The sequence below is a fragment of the Crocodylus siamensis genome, chromosome 6 (genome assembly GCF_052110815.1).
Source record: "Crocodylus siamensis isolate JL-2025a chromosome 6, ASM5211081v1, whole genome shotgun sequence".
Taxonomy (NCBI): Eukaryota; Metazoa; Chordata; order Crocodylia; family Crocodylidae; genus Crocodylus; species Crocodylus siamensis.
Window position 1 is genome coordinate 87079274 of NC_143400.1, and position 14412 is coordinate 87093685.

Consider the following 14412-nt stretch of genomic DNA (forward strand, 5'->3'; position numbering starts at 1 on the left):
GGGGCTACGGGACTCACAGCTGCCCTAAATTTCAGCTTGATCTCTCAACCCCTGGGACCCAACAGCGAATGTCTGTTGGATCTGCGGGATTGATGCAACTTTTAGCAGTTCCTTGAGACTATTTCTCATTACAATACTTCTCATTGCATTAAATTATTATGTACACTTAGATTTACATTTTCCTGACAAGGTATACAGTTTGTGTTAATGACTCTGTATCAGTACATTACAATAAAATTACAATCTAAGAAACAGCTGGTGTTACAAATAGATTTTCATTTATGTGTGTGTGTGTACTTTTGTGTGTATGTCTACATATATGTGTGTGTGTATATATGTATGTATGTATGTGTGTGCGTGTGTGTGTATATATATATTTGGAGGCAATCAGTAATGCAATCTGATTGAAAGGCACTTAAGTCAAGAGAGATGTTGCCGCTGCCACTTCAGTAAAACCCAGTGCCACATTATTGTACTCTTCTAAAATCATGTCCCTGGGTACTGCCTTGAACAGAACTCCACTAAAGGCCCACTTTGATGGAGGGGGTTTTATAATCAGAGAGTACATGTCCAATTCAAGATGTGTTGTAGGCAGTAATCAAAACCGAGATCCCTGAGGAGTGCACAGCATTTAATTTCATAGGCAATTTAATGTGTGGACAATTTATAATGCAAACATCTAGTTACACTCCAGCATTGACAACAGCAATAGATGAACCAGATCGGATAGAGCCTGAAATCTTTCAGAGCCCGGCAGACACCCACTGGATTTATTTCAGGGTTCTGAACTGATCAGAAAACTGTTTTTCCCCTGCAGAAATTCTGAAATAAAGAACACCCTTAATCCCGCTCTGTTTGGCAGGTGTAAGGGACTTGGATGAGGATCTAACCTACACCCAAATTCCAGTTTGTTTTCATAAGCTGACAACACACAGCAGGGCTGATGTTATCTTACTTTTGTACTCCTAACTGCCGCTGGACCCTGCGGTACACAGAACTTGCCATTCTGCTCAGACCGGTGGTTAATCTAATTCAGTAATTTATTATTTCCAAGAGTAGTTAGGATGCTTAGAGGAAAGAGCCTAGAAAACTGTGTAAAAAGACAATGATGAAACTGTGTCCTGAAGCATAAGGTTATATATTTTTAACATGCAAGTGATTTTTTTCCCCATCCTCTTTAACAATGGATGTTTTCATTATCCTTATAATTGTTGAAGCCTCTTCCAAGTTCTCTGACTATGCTGCCCACAATGTTGTATTTTAGCAGAGTGTTTCATGGATTAACCACCTGAGATTTCTTATTTCAGGTTGAAATCTGCCGCGTTTCATTAGTTTGTAAATTATCACCTTGTTCTTATATCATCAAAGTAAACAGGTTTCCTCCGCCTTTTCTGTACCATGATTGTTGTTGTTATACCTTTGTCATATCTCCTCTCTGAACCTACAGTCCCAGTCTTTTCAGTCTCTCCTTACCCGGAAGCCTTTCCAGATCTTTAACTGTTCTGGTTACCTGCTTCTCAAGTTCTTCTGTTTTTCCAGTACCCTTTTTGAGATAGCACTCAACACAGTATTCCAGGTGAGGTTGTATCATTAATGGCATTATACTAGTTTCTATACTATATCTTTTTTTCTTAAATAGAGCCTAACCTCTGCTTGCTTCATTTTTTATACAACCAAAGCTTTTAGTTGCTGCCACTGCACAGTAAGCCACATTTTGCCTGAGCATTATCATCTTATTTTTACAGCATATTAAAGCATGCTTGGAGATCTGTTGGATAACTCAATGACAAACTGTGCCACAAATGTTTTGGATGTGCCATGAGAAGTGATTGTAATAAAGAAAGTCAGTGGAGTTGCAAAAGTTAGGACTCGGGGCGGGGGAGGGGGCTGGGGGGAGAAAGTCTCTGTTTATTAGTGTATTTTCAGATGCTTGTCTAAGATATTCAGAACACAGGATCAAAGTTATTTATGGCAGCTGTAAGATGACAAATAACACTATGCACTTCAAAAGCATGTGCACATTTTTACTTGGCTTCTGTATTGACCCCTGTTTACTTATGTTATGATTGCTGTAAGTAAAGAAAACAAAGATCTAGGTATTGCCTTGCACAGGACTTAGCTTGATCATGCAGATTTTTGTTGACAACACTTACCTGTGCTGTATGCATTGTTAACATAAGAAAGTATTAACAGAATTCAGCCTTTATTATTAGACTATTTCACTCCAAAACTGTTTGTATTTGATTTTTAAAAAGTTAACATCCAACTTTTTAATTTTTTTTTAATTTTTTTTTATTTTTCAGACAGATATGTCATCGTTGGTAGCCACCACAATAGTTTATACAGTTACAGTGGACATGGGTGGGCCCAAAGTACTGCCATCATCACAGCCTTTATACAAGCCTTGATGATAAAGGTTAAGAAAGGGTGGAGGCCTGACCGGACCATTATTTTCTGCTCATGGGGAGGAACGTCATTTGGCAACATTGGCTCATATGAATGGGCAGAGGTAAAATATGTTCATATGCATACACTTATATACCAATAATATAAACAAGCTGGTGTCAGCACAAACAGGATAAGACACAGAGACACAAGGTAGAGTGGTATGCAGAAGTAACAACTTTGTTTAAAACCATTACTTATTCTAATTTTTAGACCAAAGAAGATTCACCTTGTTTTGGATACATGCCCAAGCATTTTCACGACTCATTATGGCTAATTAGAACAAGATCAAGGATAGTAAAAAGTCCTTTTTCAAATACGTAGGGAGGATGAAGAAGGCACCGGGTAATGTGGGGCCCCTGCAAAGTACGCTGAGCAATCTGGTGGTTGCGCCAGAGGAGAAAGTGGAACTCTTTAACCAATTCTTCACCTCCGTTTTCTTGTGCGGGGACCGAGACTTCCCCGCTGTGATGCTGAATGGACTCAAGGGGAACGCCTCCAGACCTCAGGTTGGGGAGGACTGGGTTAGAGAGCTTCTGGAGGGGCTGGACGTGTTCAAGTCAGCGGGTCCAGATGCTCTCCACCCCAGGGTGTTGAGGGAGCTAGCTGGGGTTATTGCAGGGCCCGTGGCACGGCTTTACGAGTGCTCGTGGTGCTTGGGCCAGGTGCCGGATGACTGGAAGATAGCTAACGTGGTCCCCATCTTCAAAAAAGGGAAGAGAGAGGACCCAGGCAACTATAGGCCTGTCAGTCTTATCTCTATCCTTGGGAAACTCTTTGAGAAGATCCTCAAGGAGCACATCTGTGATGGGCCGGCTTCAGGGATGATGCTCAAGGGCAACCAGTACGGTTTCATGAAGGGCAGGTCATGTCAGACCAACCTGATTGCCGTTTATGATCAGGTCACAAAGGCAATGGATGCAGGTGTTGCTGTGGACGTAGTCTTTCTAGACTTCAGCAAGGCCTTTGACACCGTCTGCCACCCCATCCTCGTTAAAAAACTAGGCAACCGTGGCATCGATGCCTACACAGTCAGATGGATTGCAGATTGGCTCAAGGGTCGTAATCAGAGGGTGGTGGTGGTGGACGGGTCATATTCGACCTGGGGGGAAGTGGGCAGCGGTCCCTGGGCCTGCGCTGTTCGATTTCTTCATCAGCGATTTGGACGATGGGGTGAAATGCAACCTGTTTAAATTCGCTGATGATACCAAAATTTGGGGTGAGGTGAGCACGCTAGTAGGAAGGGAAAGACTGCAACAAGACCTGGATAGGTTACAGAAATGGGCTGACATAAACAAGATGCGTTTCAATACTGACGAGTGCAGGGTGCTGTACTTGGGCAGTAGAAACCAGCAGCACACTTATAGAATGGGAAACTCCCTTCTTGAGAGCATGGAGGCAGAAAGGGATCTTGGAGTCATTATTGACTCCAAGATGAACATGGGCCGACAATGCGAGGTCACGGTTGGCAGGGCTAACCGGACCTTGTCGTGCATCCACAGGTGCATCTCAAGTAGAGCCAGGGAGGTGATCCTCCCCCTCTATGCGACGCTGGTCAGGCCACAACTGGAGTACTGTGTCCAGTTCTGTGCGCCCCATTTCAGGAGGGATGTGGATAACATTGAAAGGGTCCAGAGGAGGGCCACTCGCATGATCCGGGAACTACAGGGCAGACCCTACAATGAAAGACTGCAGGAGCTAAACCTGTTCAGCCTTCACAAGAGAAGGCTGAGGGGGGACCTGGTGACTGTCTATAAACTCACTAGCGGGGACCAGAAGGGCTTAGGGGAGACACTGTTTCCCCTAGCACCCCCTGGCATGACAAGGAACAATGGACACAAGTTATTAGAGAGTAGATTTAGATTAGACATCCGCAAAACTATTTCACAGTTAGGGCGGCAAGGAGCTGGAACCAACTTCCTAGGGAAGTGGTGCTGGCTCCTACCCTGGGGATCTTTAAGAAGAGGCTTGATGACTACCTGGCTGGACTCATTTGGGTCCAGTCTTTTCTCCCGCCCAGGCGGAGGGTCGGACTTGAAGATCTACAAGGTCCCTTCCGACCGTACTTCTATGATTCTATGATACTCTGCTGTCATCACTTTGGCAGACGCTGATTATCAGCTAAAAAATTATAATCTATCAGCGGGACTAGAATTTGTAACCAATAGAACTCATAACTCATGTTTAAAAAGTGTAAGCGTCCATCTATTAAGCCAAAGAAACAGCTGTGTTAGTGATCCATCCAGTACATGGAAGTGGTAGGCACCTAAATTGGCTTTCATGTACATTTCATTCATTGACACTTGTTAAGAAACTACAGTGGGGCTTGGAGCTATCATTAAGGAAGACATCCTTTAAATAAGAGGTTTCAAATGCGCCTGCATCCCTGGACTGGTTCCAGACTGTGAGAGCCTCTCTGGCTGGGTCTGGATCTAGTAGCAGTGGCAAGGTGATCTATAGCAGGAGACTAGCTATGGCAGAAGGGTTAGCGCAGCCATCGCTTGCCATCTTGCCACCAACATACGTCCCCTAAGGGGGGTCCGTACCTGGTTCTTGGAAGTGGTCCCCACCCCTGCTCACGCCATCCCCAAATTCCTGGCCCCTCTACAGGTTGGGTGAAATAGGGCCATGGGACTTAGACCTATGCTTTAAATGTCCTGAGAAACCAAGATGTTGATCACCAAAAGGCTTTTTCTTCTCTTTTTCTTAACGTCTAACATTTGTGAACCTCCTGCTTCCAGGTTTTATGCAGGGAGAGTGTAGTTCACAGGGATCATAATGAAGGAAGGGTGTGCTGTAGTATTTTTCATACATCCAAGCCATTAATCATATATAAATTTCACTGTCTCCATGGTTAGTGCTGATTTTAGTTATCACCTATTTGTGCTTACAAGTTAGATTCAATCTGACATGCCCAGTTCCTTTTTAACTTCAACAGAATTGTAAATGAAATCAATGGAAAAACTCATCAGACATGCCTCCTGGTTAAAATAAGATTCCAATGGATTTCAGCTGATCAATTTAAAAGAGTAGCCTTTGGTGAAGTCCATAGCTGCTCAAAATCTACATACAATGGTAGATGCATATAAAGAGTTCATTATTTTGTATCATTTGTGAAAAGCAGCTAGCGCTCATCAAAGCCTCATCCTTCCAATGTGATTATTTTTCAAAAACACGAGGAGGGAGAAGAAAAGTCAAAAGGATCCAAGCAGCCGACAGGAATCAAAATTTGTTTAGTTCCACTTCAAGTCAGCTTTACATCACATGTCACTGCGTTGCACCCCTTCTCTTCAACATAAATACTCTTCATGCAAGGAGTAACTCTTTACTGAGAAAGCAAAGAGAATGCATTTTAAGAAAAATAATTGTAATGTTTCACACATATCGTTTCCCTAGTTTTAAAGTATAATAAAATGACAACGGCGGAGAAATTATGCAATTTAAATCAGAATTTGGGCTCCCGGTTTGAAAATTCAAGTGCGTTTAACTGTTTGATAATGATGACTTTTGAAGTGTGTTTCCTGTCAGGCACAAGTTTAAAAGCCCCTTATGTTTTTTTCACAGTATGTAATGTTTTCCTTCTTGCCCTTGCAACTAGAGTCGTTTTTAATTCCTCTTGGACCTGTTTGCATTCTGTTCAAATGATGTGTGAAATAGAATTATAACTTTTGCTACGGAGAACTAAAATTAAGATATCCTTTGAAGTTCTTAACATGACATTATAAGAAAATGAAGTTAAGTAATACTTAGGGAATCATGGAGGGTAAAAACGTGGGGTTTGTTTCTTTAGCTGAACTAAATAGGAAAACAAGCCTTAATTACAGTCATGCATATTAATAACAGTTGCTATGCTTGTCTTGTAGGAGCTCAAGAACGTTCTCCAGAGAAACGTTGTTGCTTATGTTAGTCTCCATAACCCAGTGAGAGGCAACTCAACTTTGTACCCTGTGGCATCACCGTCTCTTCAGGAGCTGGCAGCAGAGGTTAGAAAGATGAGATTTTCTTTTCAGCTAAGCTTCTGAGCTAATGCGATTCCTTCTTGTATGCCACTTGTTTTCAGTTAATTTGAGGCAGAGGTCATTTTGAGTTACTAATGAAAAAATCTTCATTATAATCTCCTTGTTCACATTTTGTAGCCACTTTTATCATGTAAACACGCTGACCATGATTTAAATGTTTAGAGTACAGATTGCAGAATGAGCAGAGAGCATCAGTTCTATTTTTCTGAGTAACTTTAGAGAAAGTTCTTACCGTTTCATAATATGAAGTCTCACTCTATTTGTACACGCTTCAGATTTTCCATTTCTTGGCGGATTTAAAGTCACATATTTTCTATTCATTAGTGCGATTCACATTTTTCTCTTCCTCTTATGTTCTTTATAAGGGCTGTTTATCAGATGACATTTAAACTTGTGAATTTACCAGATATAACATGTTGCATGCAGAAAAACCATTACTGCTTCTATAATCAGCAGCATATGAAGTGAGTAGGTCAAATTTTTCATTCAGTTAATAGCACTGCAACTAGCTAGGAGTCGGTAGAGTTTATTCCATGGCTATGTTGGTTAAACTGAGCACAAAATGGGTCCAGGGACCTTTTATACTCTCTCAAAGGTTGCAGAATTCAGCATCATGGGAAATGAAATGGAAACATCTTGTGCAATATACGTAGACTGCAGTAAATATTGTATTTTTCTCATCTACAGTACATCACAAAATAAAGACATACCACTTGTTTTTAAAGGCAGAATGAAGAAAAAAAACCCATCTTTCCTTGTAGTAACTGAATGGAAGCAGCCAGGGAGCTGAGTCTGCTTCTTGTTTCACTCCTTATGGTTCATATGAAGACTTTACTTTTGCTTTTGCCCAGTAAGTGGCAGAAACAGATTGTGCCATATTTCCTTGCATATAATGTACCCTTTATGCTCAAATTTACAGCATTTGGGTTCTGGAAAAAAGGTGCGTGTTGCATATGAAAAAAATATGGTAGTTTAAAAACTGAATGCACCTGCTACATTTTGATTTTGATAGTGCGTGCGTATGTGTGTGTGTGTGTTCATTGTTTTTTTCCATTTGCAATTCAGCAAAATTGCTGCTGCTAAAGTTTCATTTTCCTATGATGGGTTTTGGTACTTTTTTCTAAAGCATTCAGCGCTGACCTTTACTGCAGACAGAATAGTGGGCCAAAGCTCTTAATCCCGAATGGCATTTCCTGTTCAAGAATGTGTTCCTATCCTTGAATTGTACACTTGGAATCGGCTGAAATGCTGTGAGGAATTGCAAGTATCTCTTGGAATTCAAGAGCACGTATGATGAATGGAAACATACAGAGTTTGCTACCTACGTCCCCTTCAACTCTACCTCCATCAGTACTGGTGATTTTTATTTGTTTGCTTTTTTTTAATTTGCGGAGTGCTGCTGTATTTAATTGTAAACCAAGAGAATGTGATGGTGCAGATTTCATAGTTTCATAGGTGTTAGGGGCTGGAAGGGACCTTACAGATTAGGGTGTCAAGATGCGTTTTGAACATCACCAGGGTGGGTGACTTTACCATCTCTGGGGGGGAGCCTGTTCCAAACCCTCAGTACTCAACTTGTAAAGAAGTTTTGCCTTATGTGTGGCCTGAAGCAATCTTCAATCAGTTTGTGCCCATTATTTTTTGTCCTCCCCTGGATGAGGCCTTGGTGAATTGATGTTCCCCCAAGCCCTGATGTACAGCCTTGATATACTTATAGGCTGCCACCAAGTCCCCTCTGAGTCTTTTTTTTCTCCAGGCTGAACAGTTTCAAGTCTTTCAGCCTCTCTTTGTATGACCCGGTCTGTAGGCCTCTAATCAAGCATGTGGCCCTCCTTTGGATGCTCTCGAGCTTCACCATATCCTTCCTGAAGTGCAGTACCCAGAACAGGATGCAGTACTCCAGCTGCACGCTCACCAAGGCCGAGTAGAGGGGGAGGATGGCATCCTTTGCCTTGCCCAAGATGCCTCAGTAGATGCATGCCAGTGTTTGATTAGCTCTGCCAGCTATGGCATCGCATTGGTGGCTCATGTTCATTAGATTGGAATGAAATGGTTGCATTTTGTCTGGGGATACTGCCTTTTGGCATTGACAATAGTAACATAAAGATATGAGCTGTACTGTTATTTCAGAGAAGTTCAGCAAGATGGAGATTCTGAAGATAACTAGAGTACCTAGGTATATCAGGATTTCTTTGGTATGTTTTATATACATGTGTAAGAAGAGAGGAAGAATAGTCAATGTGCTTACTTATGGTATAGGCAATACAAGCATCCATAAAATGTATGTATAGGTTTATCTCTGTTACCCCCCTCCCCAGACTACTGAAAAGAAACAGATTGGGTTTCTGCATTACTTTATACCTTTTCCCAACGTGCTGAAAGGAGGAAGGAAGGAAGGATGGAGTATTTTTATTGTGGAGTAATACCTTTTTAATTAACACAAATGTCATACTTATTTGACATTTTTAAAAAATGATGTAAAGAACTGCTTCCAAAAACTAGCCAGAACGGTTATTTTATGTCCAATATATCTGAAACGATAGAAGTGCCAGGCACAGATCTTTCATCTGTTCCCAGGGGTACTCTCAATTTGCCATGCCAAGCATCTTAGACACTTCCATCCTACTCACTTGAAAGAAAAGATTGATCCTTTTATGAAGAATATTAATATTTCTTCCATTAGCTGCTGAGAAGGCCAGATTACTTATAGGCTTACTTCAAAAGTGTATTAATTTAAATGAGGTAAAATCTGGGGTATTTTGGAGCATGCTGCCTCTTGCAGAAAATTGTGAATCCACACACATTACATTTTTGCTAACAGATGTAGTTGTTAAAAGGTGCTAAAAGTCCAGGCAGCAACAAAGACAATTGTAAACACTGGAGTTTATATTTAATAATTTACTAGACACAGAATCCATTGAATCTTGGCTTCTCCGAAGCAGGAAAGCAACTGAATCAGTAACTGAAGTGGTTTAGAACCCCATTTTAAAAGGGAGGGATGCACAGTCACTCTAATTTTGTCATATAGAAATGCAAGCTATGAATTATGATTTGTGGACTCATGTCACGTGTCCCTGCTATGAAAGCACCTCTTGAAAGCAATGATAAAACCTCTGGATCCTTATATTTGAACTTTTCAGCACGACAGCCTGAGTTGTGGCACTTCCTCCCTTTCTTGTTAGAACACTTTATGCTAGTTGTGGTAACGTATCTGGCAAGGAAGAAAACACTTTATATCTGACCTTTCAGTGGCCAGGAATGGGGCTTGGTTTAATACACACACACACGCACTCTTACTTCAACAAATAACTAAAACAGAAATACCAACAGCATCCTCCTGACCTGAAATTCTTATTTTCACACCTGCATTGTGTCTCCTTTCTATTTCCCCAGATTTTTTTTTTTACTTTTTGACATGATTTGAGATAAGAGGCCACATGCTCGATACGCTGTCTAGAAGGGTCAGGGAGAATCACTGAGACTAAGTACAGACGTTCAAAAAGCCTGTGGCGGAAGCGGTCTATCACACTTTACTTGAAGTGCTGTAAATTAGAGTGCGTTTGAATCAAACAGATGTTTGACGTTTGGTGGAGCAGGGTGGCAGGGGGCTCATTCTGCCTGATCCCACCAGGTAGGGGGAGCATTCCCACACCTCCCACCATGCCCCACAGACTCCCCAAGCTGCTGGACACCTCTGAGTGCAACCGAATGAGCAAGCCATTTCTGACTGGCTGACTGGCATGGGGAAGCAGTCCCTCTCCCCTCCCAGCTTCTCTATCCATGATGGGAGTCAGAGAATTGCAGGCAAGCAGGCCTGGAAGGGACCTTTGTGCTGAGCTGGGAATGCCTGGAGGCCCTCATCTGCTGAGTGCTGGTGGAAGGAAGGATAGGTATTGGCATCTCCTTGGAGCCGCAGTGGGGGCTGGCGGTGCCTGTCCTGCTTGGATCTTCTGCAGATTGGGGCAGGGGAGGGGTGTAGGGCTAATCTGCTAAAGGCCTCATTTCAGCTGTTGAATCCAGGAGACGAGCAAGGGCTTGGAGAGTTTCCTTCTTTTGTCCAGCTCTAGTTCTCAATTGCTTGGATGAGACTATAACAGGAGGGCGTATCCCATGACTCCCTATAAAATGCCAGGTAGGAATTATCAGTCAGGGCACTCTAGGCATATATTAACATTCAGGATAATTGCTGCTGGGTCACGCTAGTCAGCGGGCCCACCAGTTCCAATTAAGGTTCTAGGATTGTGTTTTGGGGAGTGGCAATGAGGGAGGTAGGAGCGAAACCCTAGGAACAACCCAAGAGGAAGGTGAAGCCAACATTTATTTTGGGCTGTTGTTTTACAGTTAGCAATTGTACTATTGTTTTACAGTTTTGCTTTAACAGCAAAAACTATAGGCAGGCGGTGAGTTGGATATACTACACAGAAGCTGTGTGCTCTGTGGAGGAGAAAAAATAAAGAATTCACCCATTCAAAAAAATTTTAGAAGTATTTTTTTTTTTAAGAGTAGCTTGTTACAGTGAAGGTCACATCTTAATTTAGTTAGATTTATAGAAGGAATGATTTTCTGAAACACAAACAATCTGCACGTACTGGTTTTATGTGCCCATCAGTAGGAATGCGCAATGGAGATCTGACTGAAGCATTGAATTAAATAAGGAAACTAATTTAAATATTTGGATTATTTAACCAAAGAAGAATTCAAACAGTTCTGAAACCTTGACAAATTTAACATGAACTCTTTTTAAACAGCCATGCTAATTACTGTCCACATTAATGAACGGGAGATCCCGCCAAGTTACATTTTTGCCTATTATTGTTTTGTAAGGAAAGTGATCATTTACTCACTTGCTGCGTTAATGAATCACAATTTACTGGCAGATTGTCACTGGTAATTGAGGAGTGTTTGGTGCTAGCATTCAGTCCCCTAAATAAGTCCATTAATGAATGTGTCTAGAATTAACACTTCACGCACACAAAGTATTGTGACTGATAAATTAATTGGCAATTTCCTTTAAGGCTGGCATTAAGGTCGGTGTTGATAACATTCCAAGGTTGCTATTTTGTTTTTACTGAACCAAAGAAAACCTGCTGTTTCTTTCTTTTTTTTCTTTTTTCGTCTGACAAAAGCATCCTTGTACGGTTTCCAGTAAAAAGGGGGGGAAAGCAAAACAAAACAAAAAGTACCTCCAATGAAAACAAAGCCCTCCCGAGAAAGCTGTATGAAAAACACACGCTCCAGGTTGTTCACTTCATAATTGCACACAAGTTTCAGACATGCAGAAGCTCACACTTCATTTGAAGACTACAGTTGTATTAGTGAAGCTTGATGTGGTGAAATTAGATTCAGCTGGTCATGATGTGAATATGGGAGACTGCAAGGTCTTTGTGACACTGATAGAATTCCATGACGTATTTCATGACGTTTCTTCAAAATAAAAACATTGACTTCTGTTTGATTGGTCAAATTGTGACGCAGCTTTCTTCATGGACAGATTGAAAGGAATTTTGGGTCTTTCTCTGTAAATAACAAAGCAGAAGAACTAATGTTCCATTTGTTGTATTTTAATGTGCTTTTTGCCTCGTTTGGGCAAGTTTTGGTTTCATTTATGTCAGCTAAGTGTCCAGTTTTTTCTTTTTTATTGTTAATTGATGAAGATTTCCCACAAAACAGTAATGGCTTCACCCTGTCCATTCTCTGCAAGAATTTCTTCAACTGTCTTTAAACATTTTACAACTCTTGGACAAATCCTTTTTTTTTTTTTTTTGTAAAATGCAGTCTAATTTTTTTGTTTCTTTGTTTCAAAACCAGTTTAAATTTTAACGTTGTTGTTAGCTGGTTGCAAACATAGAGATACAAGCATCCAGTGAATTCCCCTGGAAGTGAGGGATCTGGCTTCCTTTAGTGGGTAAACACCCACATGACTAATGGTGTTTATGGAAAAGTTTCAAAATTATGCAGTATGCTTTAGAAAGTTTTTTTTTTTTTTAATTTCACTGGGCACATGTGCATGTGACACTACGTCACAATAGCAATAGCGGGCAAAAACGGTGACACCGATGCTATGTCACTGGAGTAATGAACTACTTCGTTATAGCGCATCGCTACAGTGATGTACCTACTAAAAATAAGTGTGCATTGCCCAGATGGCACAGTAACAGCTATTACCGCACCGTCATTTAGTACTTCCTAAAGCAAGTAATAAATGACAGTACAGTGACAACTGCACCGTGGGGGGGCATGTGTAGATGTGTCCACTGAGAAATAAATATGATGATTGCACCCGAGCGGTTCCCATGTTGTTTGTTTGATTTGTGTTGCCTAAGCAGTTGGCAAAACGTACAAATAAAAGGATGCCATAGGAAGTCTTGGATAGTATCTTCACCAGGTAGCCTGGTATCCTGTGGACAGATAGCACAGTGCACTGTAATTTTCTTTTCAAAAGTAAACATACTGTTTAACTCTGTATTGATGCTTTTTGCCTTTATTAATTTCTCACATTCCACAAAGTACCATATATGAGTATGTTAATGTAGGAATTACCCTCATACGATTTCTGAAATCTCAGATTTTAGCAGATCTTCAATTTTAAGACTGTGTGAAGGAATTTAACAAAAATATTCTTTTTTTTAAAAAATGCTTACTATATGTTGTATTTAAAGTGAAGGCGGTAGGACAAAAGAAGGTTGCAGATTTTTCGTCACGTCTTTATGTATCACATGTCATAGCCTAAACATCTGGCATTGGTAATTAACAAAAACAATACTAAACGAAGCTGACATTGAGTAGCTGCTGCATCGGGGTGTAAGTTGCATTATAATGGTTTTGTTGGCATTGAGTATGTATTATTATATTCACCGAGTTTGTGACCAGTGACTCACTCTTAAGAATGAACTTTAGAAGTGCTAGAATACCTACTTCTATTGCTTTAGTCCATTAATTGGCTGAAGTCTTAATCCTACTTCCATATTTTGGCAAGTGAAGCCATACAAACTATGGTCTTGAGGTTTAATAAGCAATACTCACTTATCACAATGGACCGTCACCTGAACATGAGACAGCAGCGTGCTTTTGTTGCAAAAAATACCAGTAGGTACTATTCTGTGATTCATACTATTCTATAATTCTATCACCTATTTTATTTTATTTTATTTTATTGATAAGACGCTTTGACATTACCTGTTAGAATCAGAACAACACCAAACACTCGGAAGGCTTTACAGAGTAGCCCATTATCAGATGCCACGCGTGCTTTCTGGAAGTCCCATGTGTCTAACAAATGCAGGTGTCTGCTCATTTGCCACTCTTTAGTCACAATGGCTCTACCAGTAAGGATGGACATTCAGAATTTTTCAACAAAAAAGCATTTTTTTCAAAGTTTTTTAGATTTTGATTTTTCAGCTATGGATATTTTTATACCTCCCCCCCCCCCATCCCCTTGTTCCTTTCTCCCCATTAACCCTTTATTTCCTTTTACTGTTTTAAAACTGAAAAAACACTGCAGGGGTCCGTGCTTGGTCCAGTGCTATTCAACATCTTCATCAATAATTTGGATGTGGGGATGAAGTGCTCACTGGCCAAGTTCCTGGATGACACCAGCTTATGAGGAAGTATGGTCACGCTTCAAGATAGGCTGCAGATACATGCTAAGCTAGATAGGTTGGCAAGTTGGGCAGACCGGAACCAGCTAAAATTCAATGTCGAGAAACGTAACGTGCTCCACCTGGGGATGAACAATCCCCTGCACACCTACAGGCTTGGCAAGGCCAACCTGACCAGCACTACAAATGAAAGGGACCTGGGGATAATAATAATTGATCACAGTATGAACATGAGCCAGCAGGGAGACACTGTAGCCTGCAGGGCCATCAATACCCTGGCATGCATCAATCAAGAGATAGATTAATCAAAGAAGCGATTCTCCTACTCTGCTCGGCATTGGTGAGACCAC

At 41.0% G+C, this 14412-nt stretch overlaps 1 protein-coding gene across 3 annotated transcripts in view; it reads left to right on the forward strand.

Moving 5' to 3' along the window:
• NAALADL2 (N-acetylated alpha-linked acidic dipeptidase like 2) overlaps nucleotides 1-14412 on the forward strand; it is a 1083795-nt gene that overhangs the window by 801002 nt on the left and 268381 nt on the right. For all 3 annotated transcript variants that reach the window (XM_090052131.1, XM_090052132.1, XM_090052130.1), the window contains 2 exons: nucleotides 2304-2509; nucleotides 6309-6428. In XM_090052131.1, the coding sequence (XP_089908257.1) occupies nucleotides 2304-2509; nucleotides 6309-6428 (326 nt within the window). The remainder of the gene's footprint in view (nucleotides 1-2303; nucleotides 2510-6308; nucleotides 6429-14412) is intronic.